We start from the raw sequence: 17,830 nt of genomic DNA, 5'->3' as shown, positions 1-17,830 counted from the left end.
GTGAGAAGTTCGGAGTCTGATGTAAAGGCCAGCTTTGGACCTGTTATATAGCTGCTATGAAGCCATGTGGTAATAAACCCCAAAGAAAAGTTCAGTCTGTGTTTCTTCTTGCAGTTAATTTTTTTTTTAATCTAGATGCGATCCACAAACTAGTCTGCACAGCACATTGATGTGCTATAATGCTTGATGAGGGCAATTTACTTGTATAAAAGATCGTTGAAAACCTTTTCAGTAATAGTGTATGTCAGAGTGAATCGGTTCTGACAATTTTTACATCAAAGGTACATCACAGAAACTGAGTTTCAAATAACATTTGATTACCCCCCTAAATAATTGGGGAGCCTGTTTTTCACTGGCAGAAAAAAAAACGTTTTAAAGAATCTCATTTTTATTTTATCACACTAATAGCAAGGCTCGCTTGGTATGTCTGTAACTACACGGTGCTGTTCATCTGTGAGTCGCTGACTACTGAAAGCATCCCGGACTGGGGCGGTGTTACCGAAGGATACGGTCATTCAGAGGAAGTGTGCCCTCCTACGCTACTTTTCCCAGACACAACTTTCATGTTTGGCGGGGTGCCGCACCTGTGTTGGTGGGACTGGGGCCGTTGAGAGAATAGAGAGAATCCTACTCAAAAAATTTTTCATTGCTAAGGGACGTGAGAGAGACACTGCATCCTGCAGTGAAGCAAATTCTGCGGGGGGTGGGTTGGGGGGGAAGCCCAAAAGTAGGCAGCGAGGTGGACAGGACACTCACACCAGGCTGCTGGTCCTGCGTCCTGCCACCGCGTGCAGCTGGGAGCTGTGAAATTAAAGCTAGAACAAGGTAGGGCGCGAAGCCCAGCCTCAGCGTTGAGGAGCAGTGCTGCCCACACGACAGTGCCAGGTCAAGGGTGTATTCGGCCAGGTGGGCGCAAGCCCCAGGGACCCCAGCACTTGTCCTGTCAGCGTCTTATCTCTGCTTGGGTTCCTCCGAAGTTACCCGAGGTGCAGGGAAGAGGAGGGGCCTCGCCTAGGGCGTCTAAGTGATTGGCTGTCCGGGGCCCTTGGAGAGGGCGTGTGGTCCAGCCCCGGTGAAGAGGGGCGGAGCGGCCACTGTTCCTACCACTGCCGCCGCCAACACAGTCGCAGCCACCGCAGCCTCTACTACTGGGCAAGTGGTGCTGAGCAGCAGCTTCCCGGGTGCCCATGCCGGACAGGAACACCTTGCTGGGCTTGCTCCGCACCCTACCGGTGCTTGGCAGCCGAGCAGCAGCCACCACGACCGACCCAGTGCGTCGTGTCTCTCTGGACCTGAGCTCTCTGTGCGCGTTAAATCCCTCGGGCCCCTGCCGACCCCTAGCCACTATGCCCCAGGCAACTGCTCTTGGCACCATAGTGCTATTGCTGCTGCTGCCACTGCCCCGCGGTGCTGGGGTGCTTGGGGACAACTCGGATATTGCCTTGGACCACTGGGCCTTGGAAGGCGAGGAGGGCACAGAGCAGCTGCATTACCACGACCCCTGCAAAGCAGGTAGGTACCGCCACTGTTCCTGTCTCCGGGCAAGTCGGGCAGAAGTTTTGCCTTTGAAATGCAAATGAGCGGTGGGCAAGGCCGGCCAGTCCACTCCTGGGAGATGTCCCGGGCTCCTGGCGGAGGGGAGGGGGGCCAATGTCCAAGGGAAACTGCTTTACTACTCCTCCAAGTCCCGGACATCCAGGTCCCGGGTTAGCAGTGCAAATCGGGTGGCAACCGCAGGAGTGGTCCCAAAGGGAATCCTGGCGGATGCGGCAGGCAAAGCCTGTGTGGGGCACGGTGGGCTTGGGTCGCCTGTCAGCCGCTCGGCTGCTACCTACAGACACTGCAGGAGCTGAGCCTGGCTGGGTGCATCGGTCCTGGTTCCAATGGAGTAGCTTGCTTCACCGGAGTTCACAGCAGTTGGAAGTTTCCCGCGAAGTTTCCCAAGGTCTGTAGTTACTCTTGGGAAGAGATTAGAAGACAGAAAAGCTTCACAGGAGGCAGAAGGAAGAGTCGCCTAGGGAGAACGCCCACGACTTGAATTGCTCCAGCCTTTCCGGGCAGTCCCCTCAGCACTGAGATGGAAGTCAGCAGGTGCTCTAATTTCACTAGGAAGCTGCTCCCCAGCATAGCACCGGGGCACCAGCCTGTGAGAGCAAACCTTGACCCCTGCTCTACAGTTTCTGCTCCCCTCCAGCTACCAACCCTGCTTGGGATGTGTGGCGAGGGGTAGCAGGGAGTGATGAAGTACCCTAGCAACGGGTCCTAAGTGTCTATCCTGGAAGGACCTAAGCAGATCCGAGGTCAGGAGCCGGATGGGCAGTTCCCAGCTGGGACCTGGGGAGGTGCTGGATTCACACCACCTTGAGGGCGCTTCCAGATGGTGGTCAGCCTGCGAGTAGTGTTTTCCTTTGGCCATGGCCCCACTGTTTTACTTGCTGGTGGGCAAAGATGAGGGATAGGAGGCAAGGGAGAGGCCTTGAAGATAGTCAGGGGGTCAGAGTGTATCCTCTTGGCAAAGTGGCCCACCAGGTCTGGGCCAGTGCTTTATTCCCTCACTTCATAGAGACCTCTGCCAGCCTCAGTTTTCTCATCTCTAAGTGGAAAATGGATAGCAGGGCTCATGCGGGAATTTTTTTTTTTTTTTTTTTTTTGCCAATGGAGTCAATGAGGATGTTGTCCTTATTTTTACTGTTACTGTGGTGGCCTGAGTGTTTCAGCTGGAGCCTCCTCATAGTGTGTGTTGTCTGGGGAAAATGAGGTTCCTAGGAAGGCCTCAGGAGTTCTTGAGACCAGAGGGTCCTGTGCAGGTTGAAGGCCAAGCTGGATGTGGGGGTGACCTGGTCCTACCACAGGGAAGACACCTGAAGACTCCACCTATGTCTAAGGCCTGAGTTGGGAAGTAGAAAGGGTGATTTCTGAAAGTACCATGGCCTGACTGTGATATCCAGCCAAGATGGTCTTCTGAGCACGATTAGAATGGCGGCCTGATTAAACAAAAAAAAAAAAAAAAAAAAAAAAAAAGCACTTAGGCTTGAGATAAGGTAGAGGTGAACAGGACCAACAGTCACATCTGTCAGAGCCAGGACCCTGTCCGAGGGCAGCTGCCTCTGGGAGGTAGTAGGGGCCAGTGGTGCCAGGAGAGTGATTGGTTGAGGAACAGGCTGGGTGCCTCCTGTATGTAGGATGCCAGCCTGGATGCTGAAGATCCAGGGAGAAAGATGCAGGTCTGACTGTGAATTCCCACCTGGTCTTAACCTCCAGGGACAATCCCAAGGCAAGTTTGCCTATTGGCTGGCCAGCAATTTTAGAGAAAATGCTGGGAACAAAGACAGGAATGCTCTGACTGTTCATAGACAGGATGGAATGGGCAGGAAGGGCTGGAAGGTAGAGAAGCCTGAGTGTGGTCCAGCTGCTTCAGGGCACACCCTGCAGCCACCGTTGGATCCTTCCAGGCCTCCCACAAGCCCCAGCCTCTCCCTGAACTAACCTGACACCAAGAGCAGCCAGAAGAGAGTGACGGCAAAGGGGGCCTGCAGCAAGAATGCAACTCAGTCTGCCCACCATCCTGGAATTCTGTCATGTAAGGAGCACCCTGACAGAAGGCCAGAAAGCAGGTGGCTCTTTGCTGAAGTCTTAGTGGAACAACAACTTCCCCACCAGGGGGAACTGCGCTTCCTGGTAGCATGTTTTAAGCTTAGCTTCAGAAACAGCCTTATCCCAGTGAAACCCTGAGCCCCTGGAAGCCACTGCCAGAAGGCCCGCTCCTGGCCCCTGCTTCAGGGCTTCACATATTCACCTTTCTTTTTTTTTTTTTTTTTTTTAAATATTGTTTATACAGTATTCTGCCTTCATGCCAGAAGAGGGCACCAGGTCTCGTTGTAGGTGGTTATGAGCCACTGTGTGGTTTCTGGGAATTGAACTCAGGACCTTTAGGAAGAACAGCCAGCCAGTGCTCTTAACCTCTGAGCCATCTCTCCAGCATATTCACCTTTCTTACCTGCTGTGTCCCTTCCCTGCTATGGGACTCCATTTCACTGAGCATCCATGATGCAGAGGGGAGAGTCCTGGTTCTATCCCCCACCTATCAGTGGACAAGTTCTGTATCCTCTGGGCCTCAGTTTCTCCCCTGTAGAATGGACATATTGAATGTGTTAGGACTGTAAACTGACAGACCTGGGGGGCTTCTCACTTGTTAAACATTTTTAAGTCACATTTTCCTCCATTTATTTTGTGTTGGGGTGGGGTACATGGTGTGCCACGGAGCCCAGAGGATGGCGTTCAGAAGTTGTTTCTCTTCTACTGTGTCCCGGGACTGAACCCAGGTGATAAGGCTCGGCAGCAGGTGCCTTTAGCTATTACACTATCTTGCTAAGCCAAGAAACCTCTCTTTTGATCTCCATTACTTGTATTAGGCTGAACCTATAAGACACCCTGTAGGGACTTGTACTTGAGTCCCCTGCCTCCTCCCTGTTCAGTGTCCAATGTTTCTGTGACCTATTCCAGCCTGGCCATCAGTACTGTATAAACTAGTTCTTGGTGTTATGTTTACCATTTCATCACGTCCTGTTTTCTGTTTCTACCACTTCATCACTAACAGCCATTAACAACCTCCACCTAGCTTGCCCTGTAAAAGCTGATGATTTGGGGTGAGTCCCTTGCTCTCTCTGTATGTTCTTTGTGTCCTTGTTTGTGGACAGGAATGATCTCTGACAGATTAAAGTACATGGACTGATAGGCATATCTATCATAGACTTTATAAACAGATTTCTAGAGATGTGTTGAAAGGACATCTTCATTACTGAAGCTTCGATGCTGTTTTAAACTGTCAAGTCTAAATTTACTAACAGTTGATGCTGCAAAGCGGGTGGTTACTAAGTCAGATGATGGGGGAGTGGGAACCCTCCTGGCATGCAGCTGGGGAGCAGCCATGGGCTTCTGGGCACAGTGTCTGTTGGTCCATGTGTCTATTACCAACGTTTCCTTAGCCACTGCCCACATAGCCAGGCACTGTACAATAAGTCAAAGACATTTCCTGCATCTCCATGCTGGCAGTATTCCCCTTGTCTGCCTGCCCTCAGCCACACTTCCCAAACTGAGTCAAGCCAAGGGCCTGGCCCCTCATTTTATCCCTGCCCCCGATGTCTAAGCGGCCTTTAACACGGTGTCACTTTCCTACGTGTCACTCCCCCTATCTGCAAAACGGAGGTAGGAGGAACAAACATCTTTTGCCTTGTAATGTAACCAGGAACCAGTTTTAGCTGGCTTCTTCAGGAAGCAGAGCTATAAACAAGGATCTGGAATTCTGTCATGTAAGGAGCACCCTGAAAGAAGGCCAGAAAGCGAGTGGCTCTTTGCTGAAGTCTTAGTGGAACAACTAAGTGTGTAGACAAGGTATCTGGAGGGTGACCCATAGCACAGGGAGGGAGCAGGAAGTGTAAGGCAGGAAGGGAGGAATTAAATGTGGGGAGTGAGAGTCAGATAGCTTCTCTAGGTGGGGAGCTTTGGACCTCCAGGGGCTCTTAGAGGCTTCTAAGTACCTCCCAGAATCATCCATCCAGAGAGTGGAAGACTGAAGTGTATCCAAAGGCTGTAGTCCTTTGTTGTTTACTTCTGTATCCTGCTCTGTTGTTGGAGAAGAATTCACCCCTAACCTGACTGCCACATCATTACGTCATTGTGTTCATCAGTGCTTTAGTAGATTAAGACAGATAGGGTGGTGTGTGTCTGTCAGCTAGGAAGACTTTCAGGATAGACAACAAGAGGCTGGAATCTACCTGATGCCTCCTCTACCCTTGTGTCTGTCCATGGTCTGTTGTCCGTTGATCTTTGGATAGAAATTTTCAGGTTGTGTCCCCGTGTGGCACAGCAATTCACAGCACAGCAACTGAATTCTAGGTGTATCTAAGACAACTATGTGGAGGTCTCCTTGTGTTTGATGACCACCTGGCAGCTTCTCTTCCAGCATGATAGCTAGCCTCTGCCCCATTCCAGGGCCTGGAGCATGAGTCCCTTCCACCAATGGGACAGCTGTAAAAATAATACTAAAAAGCCTGTGGAGTGGAGAGATCATTGCAGCTAGTTTTGCAAAAATGACCTGCTGAGCTCTTGGGGCATTCACTGGGTTTAGGGGAGGTTCTAAAGTAGGAAAGTAGAGAGACATGGACTAGATACGCGCAGCTTCCCACAGCTGATTAGAGAGTGTGGGACTCCAGTCACCAACACTGCATGAAGCTTGGGTGATGCAGATGTTCTCAGGAAGCCTTTGGACTTCATAAATGCAAGCGAACCGGCTGCCAGCCTGCTTACACCTGCTTACTATTTAGCTAGTGGCTTGGCAAATGCAAAAGGCATCTGACAGCTGTGAACCTAAGTTCAAACATGATATGTGGAGTTGTTGGTCCTTGATGACTTAAGGCTTAGGAGCCAGAGTGAGAGTTATGGTGTGACAAATGGTTCACTATTCAGTTTAGGGTATTCGTCCCTGGCTCCTGCCCATGATTTCAAATCTCACCCCTGTCTGGAATTTGGGGCCTCACTCTACCCTGTTATTTGCTTCAAGATCTCTTATGTAGCCCTGGCTGTCCTGAAACTTACTCTGTAGACCAGACTGGCCTCTAATTCAGACATCCATCTGCCTCTGCTTCCCGAGTGCTGGGATTAAAAGTGTGTGCCAACACTGTCCGGTTTACCAATGAGGTCTTTTTGAAGATTTGCCCAGAGACCTTTCTGGGAAAGCTGCTGCCAGCAGCCCTCCAGCACCTGAGGTGAGGCCAGAACATTCAACTTTGTGATACCTGGAGGTCAGTCTCTGTGCCTGGTGCCCAGAGCTCGCTGTGGTGTTTGTCAGTGTCTGCTGAGTGAGGGAGATAGGAAGGAGCTAGCCTTAGGTGGGTTGGGTCCATGGCTGAAGGAACCGTGCTTTTGCTGTCAGTCGGGGCCTTGCAGAAGCCCTTGCCGGAGAGCATCAGGAGAGAAGGCAGGGGACAGTAGGGTCAATAACTTAGTGGCAGGGGCAAGTGCCTTGGTTTCTAAGCAGAGGCGAGGCTCATGTGGGCTCTCCTGGAAGCTTGTCTTCCTGTCCCTTATGAGGCTCCTAAGGCTTATACCCTGGTGAGAGCAGCTGGCATTTTTACATCTTTATTTTCATCCTCTCCTGTCATAAGGTCCTTGCTGATGGGCAGATGGCTGATTTAATGGAATTAAATTTCTCTGAGGCGTTGTATGTTAAATGCCTTTCCAGTCTCCAGCATCTGGTCCACCTGTCTGCCCTTTTTCGAGGTGATGTGACTATGAGGAAGTTACTTAACCTCCCTCATACTGTTTTCTTGCTTGCAAAGAGCTGCTCCTCCAACCTTCAGGGTTGCCACATGGACTAAATGATACAGGTTTTTATCAGTTTCTGCGCCCCATTCCTGGCACCAGGAGGTATTCAGTGATTGACATTTGTGCCATCAGAGGACAGAGTGGGTGTTCGTAAGTACTTCCAGAATGCATTTGTGGAGATGCTTGCAATAAGTAAGTGATTTCATATTTGCATAATGAGGGTTGGAGATTCACTGTTGTTAAACAGTGTCTCAAAAGTAAATGGGATGGCTCAGTAGTGGACAGCATGGCTGTTCTTCCACAGGACCTGTGCAATGGTGGCTCACAGCCATCCGGAACTCCAGCTCAGGGGAGCTGATGCCTCTTCTGGCCTCTGCAGGCACCAGGCATACAAGAGGTGCACAGACATACATGTAGGCAAAATGCCCATACACATCCAATAAAAACAATTAATTAAAAAGTATGAAAACTGTTTTTTAAAAAGTAGGTGAAGTGTGAGTTTCATGCCATATTCATTATATTTCAATAAAGAGTAAACGAAGATTGAGAGTAGGGTGTATGTCTGGGGAGGAGACTTGCTGCTTGGCTTCTATGTAAGGGCCAGCCCGTTGGCTCAGTGCTCAACCCTTGCACCTGCTCAGGCGAGCAGGTGGAGTAGATGCAGCATTAATGCTACCTGGAACCTAGGCTTCCAAGCATGGCCAAGGCTTTTGCTGGGTAGGCCATGTCTGGGAAAGGGGAGGTGAAAACAGAAGCCTGTCGGGCCCCTTGCAGATGGGGCTGCTCTAGGAGCATGGCCATAGCAGGAAACACCACCCCATGGCACTCAGCATTGCCCCCAGAGGAGACATGCAGGGTGGCAGCTGCTCCTTCGCATGTGGGGAAACTGAGATCCAGGCTTGAACTTTCTGTTTGACTTTCAGCCCCCTCTCTGTGGACTGAGCCTACATTCAGCAGACAGAACTGTGCACTGTCAAACATCAGAGGTAGGCTCCCAGGTCTTCGCCAATGGAGCCCACCTTTTCAGCTTTACCGTCATGGGCACCCTGTTTTCCTCGGTTCAGCACAGGGGTCAGAGATTGATGATAATGTGAATACCCCTAGATTTGCAGCATCCTAGAATGGGTGGTCTCTGCACTGGCATTGAAGGTCTGAGAACTTGTTGGACCTTTAGACTGTCCCCTGCAGACTGACACTCGTGCTGGACATGGTCGGCTCAGAAGGATGATGCCTCTGATGGGAGCCAAGCAGACACATCATTCCGTAGTGCATCTGTGCTCAGCAATGGTCCTCTAACCGCTGCCTCTAGGACCCTCTCATGCAGTGTTCCACACCCACACTTTAGCCCAGTCTTTCCATTTCAGATTTTCCATCCTCTGTCGCTTACCAACTGTGAGGCTCCACTGGCTTTTAAAGACGCCATGTCCTCAAATACATATTGCGGTTAACAGAAGTCCCTGTACGTAGGTTTGCTCTATGTATGGACCCTGATAGAGTGCCTATCACGGGAGAGCACTCAGCAAATGTGGACAACTGTACAATCGTGTGGCTCCTTAACGACCTGCCACACCTCCAAGCGTGCAAAGTGAACCTGTTCATGTGACCACTGGTTTCCATTACTGGGAGACAGCTGGGGCAAAGCAGGCATACCTGTACTGGCAAATGTCTGAGTTCGGAGTTTAAACCCCAAGAAGACCTGTCTTAGCTTGCGGGACAAATAAAACACTATTAATATCGACTACATAGGGTTTCTAGGCAGATTAGATGATCTCATATAGACAGAGCTCTTAGGAGAGTGCTTGGAACATGGAAGAGATTTACTTCCGACAGTGTTTTCCGACAGTTACTTCCAGCCAGTGACAAGTGTTAATTTCCACTGCTTGTTGGCTCTTAACCGTGAAGCGAGGGGCAGATTCCGATATGCATAAGAGGTTTTTCCTGGTACCCACTCAGCCCACTCACCATCTACTTCTGCCTGGATGCTAACCTAGCAACAGGAGCCCAGCTTTCCTGCTGATTGGTTAGCAACCTGTCTATGATCACACCACCCTCCAAGCGTGCCTGCCAATTGCCAATCAATATTCTGAGGCTTGCCTGCATGAGCACTCCAGCCTGGGTCTGCCCGCTTCACCAGCTGGGGCACTCAGCTCCTCTCCTCACGCTGCAGTTTGCCCACCAGGCATCTGTTTCCTCCTATGTGTGTTACGGTGGTGGTTGGTGGTGGGGAGCTGGTGTGAGCCCTTGAAGCCTGTCCCCACAGGAAGTGTCCAGCTACCTGCTCTTTACCTCTCCTTCAGGTCCCAGCCAGTTGGCCCCTCTGTCAAGCCAGCTCTATGTTCTTTGCCTTTCCCCATTGGCTCGGAAGTGGCCGCAGGTGCAGAGCCCACCCGGCTTTATCTGGAAATTGGTGGCAAACCGTTCCCTTTCCTCATTTCGCAGCGTAGCCCAACCCAAGTCCTGCCAGCTGTGTCCAACTTTGAGCCCATCTCCCTCATGCCATCATTGGTGTAGCCCATTTGATCTAAGTCCTCCCTTTCGCCAGCTCCTTTGTGGGTTCCTCTACTCCCCAGATCTGTTAATCAAACTGCAGGCAGAATGGTCTTTTAAAGCTCACAGCTGAAACCTTTGGCAGAATCAGACCCAGCTTAGGACTGTTCAGAACATCCCCGGGCACCTAGGATGGGAAAGGTTGGCAGTTCTGAGCCCTGAGTTACTGCCTACCCTGCCCTGAACCCCTTCCTTCTCACTTGTCCCTCTCCCTTGAGGGAGGGTCTTCCTAGTAACCTCTCAGGCTCTCCATGGAGTCAGCTTCTCTAAGACTCATCCTGCACATTTCTCCATGTCGACTGCCCAGCTCCATATAATGATTGAATTCTTTTTGTAGGTTGCTCATTGCCTTCATTTTTCCATATGGCCCATTTTCTAAGTAGATCTGGTTAGAGTTACTGGTGTGAGGTGGCTTGATCAATGACTGTCCACACACCAGACAATAAGCTGCTCAGGAGAGACACCAGGTTTACTCAGCTTCCTGTCACCAGGAGAGTGTCAGTGCCTGGTGAGTGTCAGCCTCTTGTATCAGTAGTATTTGTCAAATGAAAACCTGAGTAAATGGGATGCCACAGGAGTCCAAAACATAGGACTCGCTGTGGGACAATTACTGGAGAAGGATGTGGTAAGCTTAGGCCAGAAGGATGGGTAGAATTTGGAGAAGCAGGCAGTGCATTGGCGAGAATCACACACAAGTCTTGGGATGTGATGGAGCCGGGGCTTTACTCTGGCTTATTTTGAAGAATGATGGTGACAAGATTGAAATAATCTTGGAGAAAAGTGAATGTGAAGCTGAGGCAGTTAGAGTGTATCTTAGGGAAATGGAAAGCTATTTGGTTGCTTTTGAGTAGAAGATTGCTCCGATGAAGACACACGATGCTTAGGAGCTACAGAAACCAGAAGCACCCGACCAGGACATCTAACCCTGGAACATGAGGACCATTATATCCTGGGACGGGAAGAGAGAGGAGGTGGGACAAGATTGCACCCTGCTGGGAGGGCCCTGAGCTGCAGTGTGCTGAAAGGTCCTGACGGCGACATGGTGAGGTCACGGAGACGTGTTCAGCAAACGCTGTGGCATCTTTGAGATGGGGAGGGGAGATTGTGTTTTAACAGAAACCATTTTTCTGGGTTACACGTCATGGCAGAATGCTTATGCGTTACGCACAAGAAGAACTGAAAATGTCCCATCATCACTTCCCAGACATAGCTGCTGTTAACATGGCGTGTGTGCTTCCAGAATCTCTGCCTTTGCTTGTAACAGGAGCCCCCTTTCCTGAATGTGCCGTGCAGCTCTCAACCTTCTAGCCCATTTCTTAGTGCCATGAATCTCTTTCTACAGCAGTGAAGGTGCTTATGTAACAAGCAGACTTGCATAGCACCGATTTAAGTTGTTTTGTTCATGGTTGCATAGATACATCATCATTTGCTTAACAAGTCCTCTTTGTAAGACTTACAGATGCCTCCTCTTTTTTTTTTTTTTTTAAGCAATGATGCTAGAGTCATCCTTGTATCTGAAATGTCTGAATATTTATCTACTGTAGGTTGGGGAGTGAATCCAGGCAGGCCTTGAACATGTCACAGAAACACTCTACCCATGACTCATGGTGTTATTTTGAAACAAGGTGTCACTGAGTTGCCTGTGCTGGCCTTGAACTCCCTGTGTAGCCCAAACTGATCTCAAACTTCTTATCCTTCTGCCTCAGCTCCCCAAGCAGCTAGGATTATGCATGTATATTACCACTAAATGCCATCAGCTAACCAGATCTTTTTACACATCTTCATTTCTTTATACTAAATTCCTGAAAATAGAGTTGCTGGACTATAGATGCTCTTGGAGTTTGGACTGAGGCCATAGCTCAGTGGTGAAAGCATGCCTAGCACACCTGAGGCTCCGGATATAATCCCTAGCAGAGCCAAAGCAAGACAAATCAAATAGGCAGTCACTTTTTTTTTTCTCTTCCACGCATCCCATGAAGACTGATACTGTATATTCTAGCTTTTGAAGATCAGTGCTGACTTGAGAAAAGCATTTTGTTCTTTTTTTTTTCTCAGCTTGCAGTTATAATTTAATTTGCGTTTCTTTTCCAAATGATTCTGAACACCTAAAAATGCCTTTAACACTGAGTGGGCTCTCTTAAAGAGTAAGAATGTCAACTGTTTTCTGTCATATTTGCCACAGGTAAGTTTTGGATCTATCTATCTATCTATCTATCTATCTATCTATCTACCTATCTACCTATTTATAAAGCAGAAAAGGCATTTCCTACTATGCCACTGTTTCTGCCCCTTACCACCCATGACTGTATTAATCAAGATTAAGTGGCTACTTATTGACCCAAGTTAATTCATTATGTTTATCATAGTGCAGTTGAGAGACTGAAACCTCACCGAGCATTTATTTGGCAACTAATAAATTTGGTGTGCAGAATTGTTAACCTGCAAAGGGAATGAGAGAAGGGAGAGGGAACCTGGAAGAAAGCAGCGATGCTGGGTGTAAGAAGCAACTGCTGGTTGCAGCATCTGCTTTGATACCCTGCAGGGTAGAGACTTTGATGCTGAGATCTATAGTCAAACTTTGCGCAGAGTGCAGGGAATCTTATGAAAGAAGGGGGAGATAGAAATCCTGGAGAGGACAGGAGCTCCACAAGAAGAGCAACAGAACCAAAAAATCTGGGCACAGGGGACTTTGCTGAGACTGATACTCCAACCAAGGACCATTCATGGAGATAAATGAATGCACCTCAGGGGGGTGCAGCCTTACTAGACCACAGAGGAAGACAATGCAGCCACTCCTGATGAGACCTGATAGACTAGGATTAGAGGGAAGGGGAAGAGGACCTCCCCTATCAGTGGACTAGGGGAGAGGTATGGGTGGAGAAGAGGGAGAGAGGGTGAGCTTGGGAGGGGAGGATGGGAGGGAGCTACAGGTGGGATACAAAGTGAATAAACTGTAATTAACTAAAAAAGAAAAAGAAGAAGAAGAAGAAGAAGAAGAAGAAGAAGAAGAAGAAGAAGAAGAAGAAGAAGAAGCAACTGCATCCCTCATCCCTCAGTTTGAAAGTTGAATTTCTTAGGAGAGGGTGTGTCTGTCACCACTGGAGGCTGAAGTTCATGGAAATACTCTGGCTCCCCGGTCTTCAGGGCTTATGCTCCAAGACCTCCAATGAATAACTAAAGCCACTGAAAGTACAGAATCTGGCCTGTACTTACTTTTCTGTCATACACCATGCCCCACACTGCTGAAGTTGGTTTGTCTCATGTTTCATGCCTCAGAGCTTCCTTCTCACCACCATATTTGAGCTTCCTTAACTATGGTCAAGGAAGATATGGACAACTGGAGCACGGACACGGATGTACTGTGGCTGTGGATGACTGAGAGGGCCACTAAGTAGTGTGTACCGCATGTACCTGATGAATAAAGACACATGGGCCAAACAGGACATGCGGTGCACAATGTTATGCTATCAAGAGCAGCGTGCATTTTAAAACACTAATCTTCTCTTTCTGGAACTTTCCATGTAATTTCTTTTCAACTTTAGTAGGCTGTGGGTAAGTGAGGGTTTGGAGAAGTGAGCAGCTGTACCGCAGGAAAAGGCCTGCTGGCGTGGAACTGCCCAGTGCAGACTGGAAGACCTCACATGGCTGGTGCCAGTGGTTCTCCTGAATATGGCTGGCAGCAGCTCTTGCAGGGGCAAGAGAGAGAAAGCTACCAGAACCATCGAGCAAAGGTCCTTCCTCTATTAGGTAGTGTCATCCAGGGCTCTCTCCCCATGTGACAGAAGGTAAAAGGGGAATTTTCATAGTTCCCAGATCCAGGGCAGCAGAACGTAAGAGAATGGGAGGAGTGGGACTGACAGGCAATGCGTGTCCACAGCTGGAAAGAGCTGGACATGCTTCTTTGTCACATCAGAATCTGGAGTCTGTGGTCCAGACTCATGCAAGCTCCATCCTGGATATCCTCTAGGAGTGAAGCCCTTCCATCTTCCTGCTTGCTTTCCCTGGGAGAGGCCCTTGTCTTCATAATCCAAGATGGCAGCCAGAGCCCAGACCACCACCAGCAATCTGGCTATGAGAGGCAGGGAAAAGAAAATGTTATAAAGAACACAAGAAGAGGCATCCCATTTGCCATGTGTCATCTCATTGGCTGGAACTTAATCACATGGCCACAGGCAGCTACCTAGGAATCTGGAAGTTTTATTGTCAAGAGCATTTAAACTCAAGACTGATGTTCTTTTCTTGCAGAAGCAGTAAAAACACACACACACACACACACACACACACACACACATCTGCTAAAACCCAAACCAGCCTCTGCTACAGTCAGCCACTTTATGCAGAAGGTTTAGTCGGAATAACAGGTTACAGGCAATTGTTATCCAGCTGTACCGTCAAACCTGACAGAATTGTTGGAGCTGGGAGGAACCCTTGGTGGTCCCTATTCTCAATGTTTCATTTTCCCAGAGAGACCCCTGTGGAGTGGAGGGGCCGTATCTATAGGGAGCTAGGCCCCAGGCCTCCTCTTCTCTCCACCTAGTATATCTTCCTGCTCTGCTCACTGCTTAGGTCTCCAGTGGCCTTCAGCTTTGGAATGAGTCACGCGCAATTGCTCATGTAATTTATGGCTCTATGAAAGATCATTCCACAGTGGAGAGATTAGGGCTTACGAAATGTGCCTGGTCCTGTAGTCAAACACGCATGATGTGCAATTAACATCCGATATGCCCTTGGCTTTTAGGACATAAACAGCATCTTCCTCGATATTGTTGAGTGGAGTCAACTGTGGGCTTCTGTTGCGGGAGGCCGCAGGTGTGAGATGGCAGAAAATTATATCCTGTTGCAATCTAGCAATGAGGAGCATCATTCAGGTCAAAGGAGTTGTTTAGCCTCTCATCTCCTTTCTTAGCTGCAGAAATAAGCAAGAGCTTTTCTCACCACAGCTACAGGAGTGAGGATGTCCTGCAGGAAACAGGATCATCATGCATGTTTTATATTAACGAAAGAGCTAGTGAGAGACACAAAGCGAAGGGAGTGAGCTCCCCAGACACAAGCCAGCTCTCCCTGTGGTGAAGAATCAGGGGGGAAGCAGTGTTACTGGTATCAGAACTGCTAGGAAGAGAGGCAGATGCGTGAGATACTGCAGGCCAGGCCTGGAGCAATACAGTAGGGAAGAAATACCCAGACCTCCTCTCCTTCTTTCCCCTGAGCTGTCTGTCAGTGTTTCTTCCTGGTTGAAAGCAACCACAGTGAAAATGGGCAGAGGACCCAGGAGACGTAGGCTCAGGAGCAGGCCTGCTGGGCAAAGGGACCATGGTATGTTCAACACATTAACCATTTGTGCATAGAGAAAGTGCAGACAAGTGCAGCGCTCCAACGCCAGTGGCAGACGCTGCTAACTGAGTTAGCTCTTTCCGGAGCTTCTAAGAGGTCACCAGTCAGGTGGGGAAGGCTCATCAGATGAAACCTATTGGAGCTTTAAAGCATAGGTGACCTTGAGGCGATGACAGGCCTGCCCACACCCATCTGCTGCATACGTTTTATGGTTTCAGTTTGCTGACAGGTGTTTTTGATTTCAGTGAGTCCAGCTGTGATGTGGTCACTGAAGCATCTGTGTGACTGTACTGTGATCAAGGCAACTACCTTGGGCAAGGTGGCCACCATCACACGCGCCAGCCAGACCCTCTCGGCTCATCTGCCGTGAGAGGCCGACATCTTCTAGAGCTGTTCTATAGGACCCTGGTTGTGTAGGGCACTCCCCCAGGTCCTGGCTGACCGAGGAGTCCCGATCCTACAGGGTCTCTGATGTGTGTACTCTTGAGTCAGGCTTTAGGGGGTAGTCACTAGATCATCTGGAAGAAATAGTCACTAGATCAACTGGAAGAAATAGTTAATGGGCTCTGGTGCCGTAGAGGGTAGAGATGACAAGTGTACACTTGTACCGTATTTCTCAGCATTGGGCCTACGAGGCTGTGTGCTAAGATGGATTAAGAGGCCATGTGCAGACTTGATGGATAGGAAAGTTGAGGTCAGTGAGGGACACTTGTCCTGAGTGAGAACAAATCAGAAGAGGTCCAGGTATGTCTCCTACGTGTCATTCCTCAGAGAAAGAAGGGCATGATGGGAGTTGGTGCCTGGATATGAGGCTTTGCCTCCCTGGTTTCTCTCAGTGGGGAATAAGTACATTGTTTCGATGGCTTTTACATTTTTTTTGCCTTTCTAGAAATTCCTGGATCCAAACTTGGGTTCTTTCTTTTTTAAGACTTCAATATAAAACTCACAATGAATCTGTTTTGCCCAATTAAAATATTTACTCTTTCCCACTCCTCTCTGCCATATGCTCGAATAGCTCAGCCATCCATGCCCCAAGAAGGCCATTTCCCCAGGAGCAGCTGTGCACTGCAGACAGGAGGCTTCCCATACTAAACAGACCCTGCCCTTTAATCTGCACCCAAAGATCCAGGAGGCACGATTCACACTTGCCTGCTTCCTCTCCGGCCTCGAAAGCCAAACCTCTCCCCACCCACTTACTGCCGAGTGCGCCTGAATGCAAAGTCCTGAAATTTAGGGTCATGGTTTCAAAGTTCATGGTCCTGAGAATAAACAAAAAAACTATTGTGGTTGCATAGAGCTGTGGACCCATTAACACTGTCCCATGAATATGTATAGCCGGGAACTACAAAAGAACATAGAGGCCATATTGTATTCCCTAGAGCTTTGCCTTCCACGGGGTCCTTTCTCTGTGGGTCACTTTAATGTAAGCTTTGCCGATTTAGTTGCACACTTTAAGCCGATTAACTTTTTACTAAAAAAAACCCCTCCCTGTTTGTTTGTACATACACTCCCCTAACAAAGATTCACACAAAACTGCTTCAAACCTGGTAAATCCCTCTGCTGGAAACTTACAGAACTAAAAGCATCTCTGAGTAAGATTTCCCTGTAATTCTCTTGCCTCTGGCCCCTGAAACCCACCTCTGCACCCAAGTTTCCTGAGAGGAATGGCAATAGTTGGAACCCTCCGTATTTAGTTCCTACAATAACCTAGCCTTATCCTCAGGCGCGCATCTGAAAGAGTGCTAGGCCAGGTGCCTGGTTGCTTGAGCTGCTACAGGAAGGCCTAAATGGTGAGCCACAGGCAGATCTCGGTGTATCTCTAAAAGACCTCAGAGGGAAACCAAACAATTGATCTGGGGGGTCCTTAGAGACCATTAGTTCCCAGACTCTAGTGTGAATCAGAATAGTGTGTGACAGAGTCTGTGTTTAAATGTGTGTTCCTGGGCTCTGTCCCTTGAGCTGTTGATTTCATCGCTTTGGTTGAGACCTGGAGTTCTGTACGTCAACATCCTCCTTAGATGCTCCGTGCAAGTGGATTGTGGGCCAGACCTCCAGCAGCTTGGAGCTGCTCAGCTGTCTCATGCCCTGGCGAAGAGATGCGAATGTAGGGAAATGTTGCTTGTATGGGATCATGAACAGCTTCCTGTGCAAGCTCTGGACAGTGTAGGTACCCTGTGTAGCTCCATCTGTGGGTAGGCAGGAAGGGGATTGAAAAGTCCCCAAGCTCTAAGTGAAGATGAGAGAATCAGGAAATGCTGGTTGGGAGAGGAGAGGGTAGGAGAGGTCGCTGCTGAAGGGTTCCTCCACGCAGAGGCCAGGTTTCCTGGGGTTTGGAGAGAGCCCCTGGGTGCGGCATGTGGCCAAGAGGCTGTGGGAAGACCAGGGGCTGGCAGGTCTAGGCTGTTTGGGAGCTAGTGAGGCGTAGCTTGCTAAGGGTGGCTGGTGCTGACAGCAGCACTGGAGGGGGTCTCCCTCGTCCTGGCTGAGCCACTGCCTGGCTCACAGACTCCCAGCTCTGCAGATCTGGCATCCTGAGTCAGGCACCTGGTTCCATTAAGCATTACCAGAACCCCAGTGTCTTCAAGACTCATAGGAACTCTAGTGGAGAGGGTTGTGAGGGACCCCCAGG

At 49.3% G+C, this 17,830-nt stretch overlaps 1 protein-coding gene across 1 annotated transcript in view; it reads left to right on the top strand.

Annotated features, from left to right (window-relative positions):
• Nucleotides 1-1,116: 1,116 nt before the first annotated feature.
• Tll2 (tolloid like 2) overlaps nt 1,117-17,830 on the top strand; it is a 106,145-nt gene continuing 89,431 nt past the window's right edge. The window contains exon 1 of the mRNA XM_021633070.2: nt 1,117-1,512. Coding sequence (XP_021488745.1) covers nt 1,188-1,512 — 325 coding nt within the window. The 5' untranslated portion in view covers nt 1,117-1,187. The remainder of the gene's footprint in view (nt 1,513-17,830) is intronic.

Source organism: Meriones unguiculatus, chromosome 1 (genome assembly GCF_030254825.1).
Source record: "Meriones unguiculatus strain TT.TT164.6M chromosome 1, Bangor_MerUng_6.1, whole genome shotgun sequence".
NCBI lineage: Eukaryota > Metazoa > Chordata > Mammalia > Rodentia > Muridae > Meriones > Meriones unguiculatus.
Note: the sequence above shows the minus strand (reverse complement) of the source record. Positions and strands in the feature narration are given on the sequence as shown.